General features: G+C 48.0%; 1 protein-coding gene across 2 annotated transcripts in view; it reads left to right on the plus strand.

Annotated features, from left to right (window-relative positions):
- BCR (BCR activator of RhoGEF and GTPase) overlaps positions 1-14327 on the plus strand; it is a 93344-nt gene that overhangs the window by 61896 nt on the left and 17121 nt on the right. For both annotated transcript variants that reach the window (XM_032127899.1, XM_032127900.1), the window contains 7 exons: positions 71-178; positions 1575-1635; positions 2086-2138; positions 2482-2622; positions 11324-11445; positions 12683-12851; positions 14171-14290. In XM_032127899.1, coding sequence (XP_031983790.1) covers positions 71-178; positions 1575-1635; positions 2086-2138; positions 2482-2622; positions 11324-11445; positions 12683-12851; positions 14171-14290 — 774 coding nt within the window. The remainder of the gene's footprint in view (positions 1-70; positions 179-1574; positions 1636-2085; positions 2139-2481; positions 2623-11323; positions 11446-12682; positions 12852-14170; positions 14291-14327) is intronic.

Here is a 14327-nt window from a genome sequence, read left to right on the forward strand (position 1 = left end):
ATATCAAGGCTGACCATCCCAAACTGCCTTCTTCCCCAGCACTTACTTTATTTTGTTTTGCTTCCTGCAGGCCAGCCAGCTGGGAGTGTACCGGGCCTTTGTGGATAACTATGAAGTTGCTATGGAGACAGCAGAGAAATGCTGCCAAGCCAATGCTCAGTTTGCTGAAATCTCTGAGGTAATGTCACGGTGTTCAGACACACGAGCTGTCTGGGGCTGACTAATACCCTGCCATGTCACTCCTGTCTATTCTCCAAGTACCTCTGCAGCCCTGACTTCTGGAGGAGCTGTGAGCTCCCACAGACTCCCTGCTTCAGCTCCTGTTCTTACACTGATTTGTACCTTGGGCTGGTCACAGACACAGCCTTTGTGTTCTGTCCCCACCCAGGGAATCTGGTAGAAACTGGCATTGCTTTGAACTTCTCCAGCTCTGTGCCACCTTCATGCATTTCTAGAAAGGAAAGCTGTATGTGAGTTTCTCAAGTCTTTCTCTTGCTAATGATGATTCTGGCTGTGGTATAGAAGCCATCCTTAATGGCTGGCACCATGGCTGTCAGTGGGATTGCAGGCTTCACTGGCATGGAGAGGAGACAGTAATTCTCTGTTGAAAAAGGCAAGTGTGTCAACCATAAATCTGTAATACTATTCTTTGGCCTGCTCTGATTTCCTCCCTGTCAGAGGAGTACCTTTGTCAAAGAATTTTGAATACTTTTTCAGGCTTCCCAGACTACCAGCTTTCCCTGCAGTGCATGGTCTCATTGACTGTTTGGATTGTAGTGATTATTTCTTGAAGAACTCAGTTGCCAAGAAAACATGAATTTCCTATGTGTCTCCTTAAAAACAGATGAATAATCAGAGCTGAATACTACCAGGGGTGTTTAGTGGTCTGAGAAAACTCCTGAGTACATTCTATATCACATGTCCCTTGAGACTTTTATGATAAAGAGGTAAAATATGATCCCTCAGTTTTGCTGTTTCTGAAGAATAATTCTGAAATCATGCCAGTATCTACTGTATTTGGAATAACAGTGATGGTACTTTTGCATTTGTGTCCTGGTGAGGATTTTGGAGCTGAGCACATTAATGCATGTCATGGCCCATGGCAAAGAGCAGAGTCACAGACAGTGTTCCTTTGCTGCTGTGAAAGAACTGCCACCCAGCTCTGAGTACAGGAATAAGAACTATAACCTGGGGGTATTGAATCCCAATCCTGTACTTTATTTATTGGTGCTGGGACGGTGGCTTTGTCCTTATGGATGTCTTTCTTCTGCAGGTGATTTAAAAACTCCCCCATCCCTGTTGCTGTAGGTGGTTCCCTGCTTTGCTTCATGTCTATTGACAGGTGCTCCTTAGAACATTGCTTAGTATTTGAGATGTGTGGGTGCCTGTGGCATGGCACTGGTGGATTTACCAAGAAGGAAAGCACATCTTTCCATCACTGACTTGAACTGTGATAGGGCTGTCTTCCTTTCACATGGAGGTCTTCCCCTGGAGGAGCAGATAGTCTATTGTGTTCCCATGTGATATTTCAAGGTGACTGACCATCTGCTACATGGGTTTTTTTTTTCTTTTAGAATCTAAAGGCCAGAAGCACAAAGGAATCTAAAGATCAGACAACGAAAAATTCCTTGGAAAGTGAGTGATCCATGGAGAGGAGACTGGTCTGTCAGGACTGTGTGGAGGCTGTTGCCAAACCCCCACTCTCCCTTTTTCTTTTAAAATGCTGGAAGGTTATGGAGTCTGCTGGCTCCACCTGCGAAGTCAGTTCCCTTCTGCTAAGTAGCAGAGCTCATGCAAAGCCTGCTGCATGCATGGGGAAATGCCTCCTACTTCAAACCTCATCAGTGCCTTTGGGCAAAGCCAGCCCAACCATAGGGCTGCTGTGATTTTAAGAGAACATCTGCTACCCAGTGATAGCACAAATGCAATCTCAGATGGTTTTATGGGGGCATTGAGAGAGCCTGGTCAAGATCAGGTTCCATGGGGCTTGTCTCTGTGCACATGAATAGAAGACAACCCATGCTAGAAGAATGGGTTCTTCTTGATACCACTCTTCTTGATATTCCTGCTGCTTTGTTTTCACAGCTCTGTTGTACAAGCCAGTGGATCGAGTGACTCGCAGCACACTTGTCTTGCATGTAAGTATCTGAAGGGGAGTTTTCAAACTTTAGACCGCTGTCCTATTTTCTTTGACCTTCACATTTTCCATGGAGCTCCAGGACTGCAAAAATAAACCTGTGCTGCTTAAGAGCTTCTTCCCTTTACACTAAGGAGATGGAGTCTGTAGGTAGGATGCTGCTATCTTTTCAGTGATATCACCAAGTGCAGAGTATTATTATCTTCTAGAGATAAATCCTTGCTCTAATCTATATGAAGAAGCTGGAGCATTTTGTCCTACAGCTCTAATTAGGGGCACTCGAACCCTTCTGCCATCCAGTGCTGCTCATGATTGTGTTCTCTGTTTTGTGTTCCTACTGTCAGGATTTGCTCAAGCACACTCCAGTGAGCCACCCTGACCATCCCCTGCTGCAGGATGCTCTGCGCATATCACAGAACTTCCTCTCCAGCATCAACGAGGAGATCACTCCTCGCCGGCAATCCATGACTGTAAAGAAAGGGGAGGTGAGTCTTCCTGCTCTTGTTATTTTCTCAGTTTCTAAATACTAGTTATGTCTTTTCTGTAGAGCTGGCTAGGAAGTTATGCTGTTAATCTGTTTGTTGCTAAGATACAGTTTATGCAGTGTCCTTGTTCTCTAAAGGATGTGGTACAGCTCCCTCTGTTTTCTCTTCAGAAAACAGTTTGGAAACCGAGAGGAAAAGTATGATTAGAGTTTTGTCCTTAGCATTGTCATAATCATTTGTCATACATCCATTTCTATGATGCACATTGCCATGCACTAAATGGATTTGTATTTTACCTGCAAACTGAAACCAAATGGGAAGCCAGGGAGGAGAAGAAGGTGAGGAAACATCAGAAGTCACGAAAGATTAGGAAAAGCTGTTTTCCAGAATCTTAATTTTCACCATAAAATTAATTTTCTGCATCCTTATTTCTAAAGGAGAGTGTTTTAAATGTGACTGGAAAGCAAAACAAATGGAATAGGTTGGGAAAGCCAGGGAGATGACTGACTCCTAAGAGTGTAATATAACCCTTCTCGGCTCTGTTAGGAGCTGGACTGCACCCAGAAAGGTCTAAGATGTGCAGATCCTTCACTTGCATGCAGTGTTGTGCAGGGAGGCCACAGAGTTTCTCTGTGGTGGAGTCTGCATTCCTCAATGGCTTGATTCGGCTGCCTTGTAATTCCATTAAAAAGGGGTTCAGTCCCTCCTGATGAAGAAAGGCCAGGACTGGCAGAAGTGTTGAGAGAGAGGAGGATGTAGGAGGTTGGACAAAGGGAGGTGCAGCTCAGATAGTAAATGTGTAAGAGGAACTATGGCAGCATTCCAGACATGGGCTGATCAACAGTGACCCAAATTACCCTGTGCAAAAACATCTCTTACAAAGCCCAGGAGATTGTTAAGATACCATGAACCTTCATGATTTTTTCCCAAATCCTGACAACTAAACGTGCTTGCTTTTAGCTGTTAAACTGATTTTCAGCTGACAAAAGGTTTGCTGGAAGCTGCAGTTCTGGGAATTTGGTGCACTTTGTCTTGCTTGTTGTCTCATTTTGTCAACCGAGGACACCTCCAGCTGAGAAAAGAAGAGGAGAGGCCAGGCAATTGGAGGCTGAGGCAGAAGCTCAGCCATCAGTCACCAGTGCCTCAGTGATGGGGGATGGCCTCGTTAAAGTGACTGCTGATTGAGTCATAACAGAAAGCACAGGCTAGAATGCCCCTCGAAGGGGAGGGAGCAGTTTGTATTCTCTGGTTGTCTGTCAGCATCTCAATGAGGGGTGCAGGCTTTGAAACGTGTCATGCAGAATCCTAATGAGGTGCCCGAGCCCAGGCAGAGGGGCAGGCTCAGGAGGATGAACCTGATGATCACTTTTTGGAGCAGTGTATTTGTCAGATCTTAAAAAGCAGGAAGGGAGGCACGGCAGGACTGGGCTCAGCAGGCCTGTTCACACTCTCACTGGTCCTGCAGTGACTCCAGGTATGATGTGGGGAGGGAGGAAGAGGACATACCTGAGGAGAGCGCCGTGGGTATGCTGGGGGGTACTGGGAGCCCTTTGTGCCCTTCCTCACTGCACACAGCTTTTACTGAGCCCAGGGAAGAAAAGGACTTGCCTTCCACTCTGGGAATCTGACCGGGAATATTTTCTTTAGTCATTTGGCACCAATATCCCACTTCTATCAAAGCAGTAGTGCCCCAGTTGAGCCCTCTGTGTCCTGAGAGTCAGTATGTTCACTCTCCATGTAGTAATCCAGAGACAGAAATCTGCTCCCGGCTACTCTGTGTGGGTTAGTGATGGCTGTTCCTTCTACAAGCTGCTCAGCTTGGGGTCATAGCTGGGTTTTGTTTATGCCTGTAAATCTTCCCTTTTCTACTTACCCTTTCCTCCCACTCGCCTTGCTGGTGCTTCCCCCGGGGTGACAGGACAGTGTGTGGATTGCATCTCCTAATTGACTGCTCTCAATGCATAATGCATTTTTTATTTTAATGAATCACCAGCTTGCTTTGATGGCTTTTTTCATTATTTGTCTTCCTCCCATTGAAGTTTCCTTGGCGGAAAGGAAGGAGGGTAAAACAGCCTTTTCCCCTCATGTATTGCTTAGGTGCTGATCTCAGTTATCTTTTTTTCCCAGTCCTTGCCTTTTATGTGGAATATTTTTTCCCTTTGAGTGTGTTGTGGGGAGGAATCAAATCTCCTTTGCCAGCCTCTTGCTCCAGCTCTTTTTTTCAGGATTGCTTTGAACTGGGGAAAGCAGCCAGTTGTTAATCTCCCTAGTGACAGGCTGCTAAGGAGGGGAGTGTAGGTCAGGAGAGAGTACAGGCTCATCAGCACAGTGTTCTTCTCTTTTGCAGCGGTGATTCCCTGCTTTGGGAGCAGTGACTCAGCCTGATCTGCCTGCTGGCTCCGTGTGTGATGCCAGGTGTCCATCCTGTGCTCCAGCCCCCTGGTTCTGCTGGGCTCCAGAGGCTTTGTTCTAATCTATACTTATGCATAGGAACTGGAAGGTTTCTGTCATGTGGTTTAATTTGCTGGGCTGGATGAGTATTGCAGGTAGTGCAAAGAGATGGGAACAAAGGGAGTAAAATCCCTCACCAGAGGGCCAGAAAGAGCTGCAGCAGGGAAGGCAATATTGGTGGCGTGAGCCTGTGAACAGAGAATTTGTTCCTTGCTGACTGTAGCAGACTTTGCTAAGGACCACGGTATAGAGGAGCCAGGAGAGTGCCAGCCTGGCAGCACAGGGAAGCCGGGGGGCCATCTCTGGCCTTTTGGGTCTGTTTCCATTCAGCTTGATCCACTACATTCTCTTGTTCCCTTCTTTTCTTCCCATCTTTCTACTTTTATAGTTTTACCTTTTTAACTGCTTTTTAATGAATAATCTACAGGTAGCCACTTTGCTAACCCTCTAAATAACAAAGCAAATGCATGGAGGGGAAGGGGATCTTAGTAGCTCTATACTTTGTGGCTCGGAATGTGAGCGGTGGAGAGTCACCCACTGGGGCCATGGAAGAGGCATCTTCCTTGTTGCTGTTGATCCTTCTGCACCCCTATTGTTGTCTTGGTTTAAACAGGGAATGAGGTTAAGGTTCTGCTAGGGACAGTGCCTTGGGGAAGAAGGAAAACAAATGCTTTGAGATGAAGGATGTGCCACTATTACATTCAGAAGGAGGGCAGTAATAACCTTCTCTAGTCTTACTAACAGAACAGCTCTAGGTACTGCATGTTGGGTTTTTTTCAGCTAAGCCCAGACGCAAATGACTGTAGTGCTTGTGTCTTTCCCTGCCAGAAGTCAAGGCTGGTGTTTCCTGCTAATTCAGTCCATTTGTGCAAAGCACAAATGAAACTGCAAAAAATTGCAGAGTTCACTTGAGAGGTGATGGTCCCTTTCTTGACTGCTGCTCCTCTCGTGCTCTTTGCAGAGTGTTGTTCCAGGGCAGTTCAGATCAACCTGAGTGTGGTGGCTGCCACTCTGCCTTGCCCTGACTATGTACTCCCACTCTCTCTGAAGTGTTCATACCGATGTTTGTGTGATCCCACAGTGGCACAGAGGAATGGAACCTGGAATTTTGGGTCACTGCTGGCTGAGCGGCTTCATGTCTGGTCTCATCAGCACCAGTCCAGACACAAGGGAGCTGACAGGCAGCTTTTTCTGCGATCAAGCCCAGTGGATCACATCACAGATCAGCTTGTGCTACTGTACACCCTTTGTCCTTGCCCTGGAGAGAAGAGGCTGCTTGGCAAGCTGCTCTACCATGTTTCTAAATGTGGTTTTAAACTGCAGTCAAAGGACTGGGTATCATTGCCTTAAGCTTCTGTTTGGCTTTGTAGAGGCCAAGTGTGCTAGAGAAGGAGAAGGACAAAGGACATGTGCAAGGGAGCAGAAGTGCAAACTGAAGCCTTTGAAAAGCTGGAAGCGAAGCTTAGGCACAGCCATGCACAGCATGGGGCCTGGTGCCTACCGCTCCTGGAGGCCTTGGGCAGATGTTGGCAATAGAGCACTCAGAAGTTATCTTGGCTGCTTCACACTGTCTTACAGCTGGAGCCAGAGAGCTCCTGGTGACAGGAGCTTTGGGAAGGAAAAAAAAGACTATTAAAATGCTCAAAGAGCAGCCAGTCTAACTCCCTAGGCAGAGCATCCCTTTTGGTTTTTTTTGCAGTGCTGGTCTTGCAACACACTTACACACACGAGGAATCATTTTCTTCCTACGCTCTGTAGAAAGCCAAACCACCTCTTCCTCACTGACACGTGCCAATACCCATCCCCTGGTTTTCCCCTCCTCCCTCTGCCTCACACATGTCCCAGCCCTTCTCGGGGCTCTCACCCACACGCACTGCAGGCCTCTGCTGTCACCACATCGGATGAGCTCTTTCCTCGGCACACAAGCGGGAGATGGCCTTTTGTGCAGCTGTGGGTCTGCTTGAGTAGGTTTTTAAATTCCACTTTTGTAATGTGTCTCAGACAAGTTGGCCACACTTCCTGAAGTTAATCAGTCTGTGACAGCGGCAGGATTTATCATATGCAAACAGCACAAAAACACTGTAGGATGAATAGATGAGCACAAGGTAGTCGTGAGCTTGGTAGCAGAGGAGGGGAAGATGTTCAGTGACAGAGGTAAGAGGAGGAGGAGGACAGCAATAGGCAATCCAAACAGGATAACCAAGCACTGGAAAAGGTACAGGGAGAGCTCTTTTGTTCAGAGCACTGAAGCGGGTGGGAGGAGCAGATGAAAACACGCAAAGAAAAGCAGGGCCTGGAAAAGAGACTTGGAACTTATATTGCACCAGTACAGGAGCTTTGCAAGAGCCACTGAAGGTAACAGCACAGGCCTTGTGCGAGAGACTAAAGATGATCCTAATTCACTCTATTATGATACAAAATCTTCACCCACACTTCCTGGAACATCTTTCTGAAGCTGTGCTGAGCTCCTGTGCTGGACACCTGACAGTCTTGGAGGCCCTCTGTGGAAGAGAGGGGATCACTCTGCCACTCTCCTGCTGCTGTCGCCCTATCACCCTAATCCTATGTTCTCTTGGATGCTTATTTGATGTTTCTGTTGTTAGTGTTATTTCAGGCTATTTTAGGAAATCTTCAGCACCTTTGGTAACTGTAACAAACAGTAACTCCGGGAACAAGGTAGAGAGATGGTTTCCAACATGAGAGCTATTGTATGGCATGTTCAGCAGGATCACCCAGCCAAAAGACCTTGTGTTTCAGGAGACCCCATTTAATGGGAGGCCACCAAAGGAATAGCTGTTGGTGGCCCTGGGTGGGAGGAGTTGACCAAAGTGTTGGTTCCAAAACTGCAGAGCTGAGGAAGCCTCCTGAGTGGCACAAGTCCTGTCTGAGGGGCCTGCTGGCTCCCCCAGGGTTGGGAGAGGATGGGCTGACTCATGTCAGGAGGTCCAGGAAGGTGCCCTTTGCTCCCACGCTGTGGGGTTTGGCAGGGATCTGGTAAGCCATTGGGAAATCCTTTTATTGTTTCCCTCTGACCTGCTGCACCTTCAGGCAAGATGACTCATTTGCAGCAAAGGATGTGCCCCTTTGCTGGAAGTGCCCCTCCTCAGCCCCACGGATGCTGAGCAGCCTGGGGCATGCCTGTTGTGCCCAGCCCTAATGAAAGCCCTCTTTTCCAAGAAAAGCTGGTAGTAAGGAGAAATTTCCTGACTTGATCCACAAATGTTTTCTCCTGTACTCTCCTCCCCAAATGCTTGGTTGCTCTTGTGGCAGTTCAAACCCACTGCTTGCTGGAGGCAGACCTTCCCAACTAGCTCCCACGAGCAAGAAGATATGAAGAATGAAGGGTCTGGGAAGCTCAGTGTTTCCTTCTGACTGACTGGAGTATACCCCTTTCACCTCTTTCCTTCTGTTCCAGCCCAGCTTAGGAAGTACAGGCTAGTCCTCTCCCACCCAGCTCTCTTTGTGGGATTTTTTGCTGCCTCGGGGTTGCACTGTGTCTGTGTCAGTGATAGGATTTGGTTCCCAGGAGTGCTAACCCAAATAAATTCAGTGCCACCTCAGCCCCAGGTGGGAACTGTGAAGGTTGTTGAGTCGTTTGGCATGGAATGGCTGAGCTTTCTGCTCAGGTTCTGGGGAGATGTGCTCTCGGCAGGGTGCTGGCCTGGGGCCTTGGCTCATCTCACACACTGCCAGTGCCTGGCAGAGGTGGACAGAAGGTCAGGTCAGGACTGTGCCTTGTCACTGCCAGGCAGGGGAAGGACAGTGCCACATCCTGATGGGTAGCAAAGATGAGTAAGCCGTGAGAACATCTTTACACCTACGAACAATGTGCAGAGGTTGAGCTGGCAGCAAGCAGCTATTCTCATTGCTCCAGAGGAGCTGAGCTGATTTGCAGTGTAATTAATATGCATCAGATCTAGAAACTTGAGATCAGGGGTTTGGCTTGCTCACAAAATATCTTTCCCTGCTTATTATTGCTCCCAAATGAAATTCTTTGCAGGAGAGGAGATTGTTCTTGCTACTGACAGCATGCCTCCTCCTGTTTGTTTATTTATTTTCAAAGCTCAATGTTTCTAGTTCCCTATCTGGGGCTTGCTCTCCAGGCAGGAGGGAAAGGCGTGCTCAAGTGCCCATCAGCAGCAAAGGCATTAGTGCAGGCAGGAGTTATCTCAAAAAGCATAGAGAAGAAGCCAGGAGGATCACACCCACCTAAAAATAAACACTAACATATGTACAGGCCTTTCTGAGCTGAAGCACTGCTGGATGCCAGATCTCCCCAGAGTCCTGCCCGGAGATGCTGCAGCAGTCTGCCAGGGAGCAGCCTTGCTTCCTGCAGTTCTGAGAAAAGTGCAGTTTTTGCTGCCCTGCTCACAGATTTCCAGGACCTTTGTGTAATGGAAGGCAGCACCAAGATGAGCTGCTGACTCCATGTGCTTTCACAGTAAGTTGTGGTGCTTGTGTAGCTGCAGACAGGAAAATGCAAACTCCTAGTCCCTGTCAGGAAGTGTAGGGTGCTGTGGGACAGACTGTGGAAAGAAGAATGATGTCTGCAAGGGCATTTCTTTGTCACGTGTTCCTTGCCATGATGCCTGCTAGGCTCAGGACTGACGTGGTTTGTTTTCATTTTGGAGAGCCAAGATGGGAAGAATGGTAGGCAGGAGAGGCAGCGCAGGGCTTTGCACTCCCACGCCCTCAGCAGGGAATGCGTTCAGGGTTTGTTAAGTCACGCAGCAAACAGAACCCAGGGGCCTCACCTGAGAAACTGAGGCATCACTTCTGGTGTGGGTGTCCTGACCTTGCCCAGGGGAGCTGCTCTCGTGGTGCCCCGTGGAGACCCTTCTCTGTGTGTGTCGCTAGTGGGGGTCACAGCCATGGGGCAGGGCAGCAGGGCCTCAGGGGCGAGTCCTGAGCATGGGGGTGGGCAAGGCTGGCAGTGAGACAGCTGGGGAGATGCTGGTTAGCCCTGCACAGGGTTAGCAGAACTCTCCTGTCTCCAGCCACAGTGCTGTCTAGGCAGATGTGGGACATCTGATGTGTCACTTAGTGGTGTCAGAAGAGCATCCTCTTAGCTGGAATAACAAAGGAAGTACAGGTCAGGGAAGAGTTCCTTAGCATGTGTGGGGAACCTGGTGGTTCCTGCTTGTACTGGCTGCGAAGTGAGGCAACACTGACAGTTATACATATTGGTGGAAATAAACTTTGCCCAGAGCTGAATGCCTTGCCTTCTGTTTGAAAATCTGTGGGAGGTATCTATTCCAGGTGTGCACTGAGTCCTGCTGATTCTGACAGCACAGTGGAGGACCTGAGCATGGAGCAGGGCATGAAACTCGTGTCATGGTCACTGAAATGAGCACACAGCCACCTGTCTAAGCGCCTACATTCCAGCCTTTTGGTCTTTCGACTATGGAGTCATTCATCCCCCCTGCCTCCCCCATAAGGGAACTAGGAAAGCAGTGTTTCTGCCTACCGATATGTGCGCCTTCTTTAGGAGGCTGTAAAACTCCCTGGAACTAGAAACACGATTAAAGGCGTCAGAGTTGTGCAGCTTCTTTGCATCTTCTAGGTTTGGGGAATCTTTATATGGTATATAAAGAAGATTTCAATAGGCACATGGTGAGGGTAGATCCAGATGGTCCTTTTAAAGCACAGACTGATAAGGGACTCCTGAGAAGTTTGCCAGATACACGTGTTCAGGAATTATCCCTTAACAGCACTTGTAATGAAGGAGCAGCAATGGCATTCAGCTGTTAATGTTGACAAAGTCGTTATGGGAATGGGAGAGGAGGGGGTCGAGGAGAGTTTTGCTATCCCTGCTGGGGTGGCTGAGGCTGATGCTGGGAAGTGACTCTGGGAGAAGTGACTCTGGAAGAAGCGGTGTTTGCTGCTCTCTGCTGGCTTGGGAGGGGACGATCCGCTGGCAGGGATTCAGGGATTCTGGTACGAAGGAGCTGGGCAGTGACTCACAGCAAACTGCACTTGGGTTCAGGAACAGGTGATGGAGAGAAGCCCGAAGTCTGACCCAATACCAGGCAGGGGAGAAGATGCATGGCTCTTTCTGTCTCTGGGAGAGAGGGCTGCAGCAGGGAGCAGAGTTGACAGCAAGGAGTATTTAGTAGGCTTTTTAAATTTTCTGAATTAGACAGATTTACTGAATTTGCTCTGGTAGGAGTCATGTCTAAGGACTGTGCTGCCCTAGTGCCACATGTGGAGCTCATATTGCACTGAAACATTTTCCCTGTTTTTTTCCCAGCACCGGCAGCTGCTGAAGGACAGTTTCATGGTGGAGCTGGTGGAGGGGGCTCGCAAGCTACGTCATGTCTTTCTTTTTACTGATCTCTTCCTGTGTGCCAAGCTCAAGAAGCAGATAGGAGGGTGAGAGTTTCCTTTTGGACTTCGTGCTTTGCACCTCAGCTGCAACAGAACCCTGGGTTTGGCCTGCAGTTTTAGTTGCATATGGATGGACCAGACCTGGGTAACCATAATCCACAAGATGTAGTTAGACAAGAAATGATTGGCAAGCTGGGAATGTTTACTGTATGAGATCCTGTCTAAGACCTGACCCCTCAGGAAAGGTTAATTTCTCCCATCCATGCCCTGAACCTACCTAGGAGAGCAGGATATGCTGTAGCTGCTGGTATTCTGGACAAATGTCATTCATTTTTCTACTTCCCCTTTCTTTTAATAGGTGACATTCTTCACTTTCTTTTGTGACTGAGGTTGTTAATTTTGGCTTTGCAGCTACAGCCTGTTAACAGTTTTACAGAAAAATGGTAAAGGTGCAGTAAACAGACTATGTGTCAACCCTAAAGTGCAGCTAAAAAGCAGTTTTGTTGGCATTTTTCACAAGTGAGGGGGGAGGAACCATTACCAATGTACTTGCCTCAAATAGGGCTTTTCTTCATTTGGTAAATGTTCTTCTTGGGGAGACCTCACTCAGCTTATTGCCCTTCTCAAGCAAAAAGTTATGCTTGCCCTTTTCAAAGCACGTGCTAGTGAGGAATGAATCTTCAAAAGGATGGGACATTCCCAAGAGTGGATGTTCCTGACAGTAGAAGTGAAGAGGGAATAAATTACATTAAACATTTAAAAAGGGAGCTGCTTATCCTGGTGAAATCCCTGGAGAATGGCAGCTGTGAGCTGTAGTTTCTCTCCCCAGTTGGATTACACAGAGGTTTATATCCATTGGCTCACCTGCCCCACCTTGGCCCCAGCTTAGGCAGGAGAGACCCAGGTTCAGATCCCAGGGGGCCACCAGGTCACAGGTGTGGCACAGCTTTAGAACTTTGCAACACCAGGGGCTTTGAAGAGAGAGCACACAAGACTGAAATTGTCTGCAGGAGATGGATGTGGTTCCTTAGGATGAAAAGAACTAGATAACAAAATAAGTTGCCTTGTTATATGCTGTGCTGGCTACTGGCCCTGCTAGTCTGTCTAGCTGAAAAGCAGCCTTTTGTCAGACTTTCTCCATATGGGAATGACAGTAAAGTTGGGCCAGTATCTGTATGTTATGCACTATAGCAGGGAAGGACTTGTGGGAAGGAGTGGGTGTTGTCAAACCAAGTGGGTGTTTACCAGTAATAGTAAAAGGTTTGGACCTTCTGCCTTTCAGAAAAAGCCAACAGTATGACTGCAAATGGTACATCCCACTCACTGACCTCAGTTTCCAAATGGTGGATGAGTCTGAGGCAGTGCCCAATATCCCATTGGTACCTGATGAGGAACTGGATGCCATGAAGATCAAGATATCCCAGATCAAGAATGACATCCAGCGGGAAAAGGTAAAGGAGTTGAGCACTCCAAGGCAATGCAGACTCAGTGTCTGTGCTCAGATGAGGTGCTGGTGGCAGCAGCTCTCCCAGGGCTGCACGGTGTGGGGAGCCAAGCTGCAACAGACCATTCAGCAGGGGCTTGTGATAGCCAGGTGCTTCGCTCATGCTAGTGCACAGCCTGGGTGATGCTGCCCTTTGAGGAGGCACAGATAAAAAGACCCTGTAGTTGTACCCAGCAGCTCCTCTACTCAGCAAAACCACCTATGAACATCAAAGTGGAGGGCAGGGATCTTATGCTGAAGACATGAGAAGGACTGGAAGTGTTACTTGCCAATTTCTGGCTATTGAATTATGATCCTGCCAGTGATTTTGATCAGAAGCCATTTACTCTTGAATTTTAGCAGGCTCAGTTATGCCTTTAAAGCTTTTTCCTACTTCACAGATGTCAAAGCACCAGCAAATATATGGAAAACAGCAATTATGCTGACTGGACAGTCTGACATGGACATAGTGTCTCTGGCCCAGGCTTCTCTTTGCTTGCAAGACATGTTTTCTGAGAGTTGTTAGATCACAAAGCTTCCTGGACCCTAAAAGAGAAATAAGAGTTTGAACACTGGTGATGTGTAGAGCAGGATATGAGTAACATTGATGTGCTGTGAGAAGATTATTCCCCATGCTTCCAAAGAATACGCTTCTGCCTCTTGGTCCTGGCTGGCTTTTAAAGAGGGCTTCCTGGAAAAAGTAAGGTATTAGGAAGAACACTTTGTGGAAGCCTTTTACTCACCAGCTGCAGGTGTCTAAGACGTGCTTTGGTGCATCAGTGCTAAACAATACACATGGCTGGGTTTGGGACTGGATTTTATCCAGGAAAAACTGTATTTTTAGTGGACCTCTGATGAAAATGGATCAATGGGTGGTGAGTAGGAGTCTTCTGGGCGGCTTCTAGAGAAGTTCCTTAGAGTCTTCTTAGTTAAGAACACTTGGAGGACCTGGCAGTGATATGGCTGCTCAGTGACATGATGCTACTGCAGCCTCTGGAACAGAAAATACAGGTTACAGCTGGGACAGTGGCCACGCACCTCTGCATTTCAGCTGGGACAGCTGGAATCAAGAAACAGAGCCCAGTCCAAGTGGAGATTCTGCAAGTAACACCTTTCTGAGCAGCTGGGAGCCCTGTGGATCCTGTTGACAGCATTTCTTCTACTCTGGGGCCATTTACCTACTCACAGGGTAGAGACTGTTGTTTTCAAAATGGTGGTTAATCTAAATGGGGGCAGATTTGGAGTGTAACACGTGTCCTCTGTCTCCCTCTCTCCCACACCCTTCAGAGGGCCAATAAAGGCAGCAAGGTCATTGAGAGGTTGAAAAAGAAGCTCTCGGAGCAGGAATCCCTCCTACTACTGATGTCTCCCAACATGGCCTTCCGGGTACACAATCGCAACGGCAAGGTGAGAGCACACCCTGTCACCCTCAGGGGCCAGAGAT

Source organism: Corvus moneduloides, chromosome 18 (assembly GCF_009650955.1).
Source record: "Corvus moneduloides isolate bCorMon1 chromosome 18, bCorMon1.pri, whole genome shotgun sequence".
NCBI lineage: Eukaryota > Metazoa > Chordata > Aves > Passeriformes > Corvidae > Corvus > Corvus moneduloides.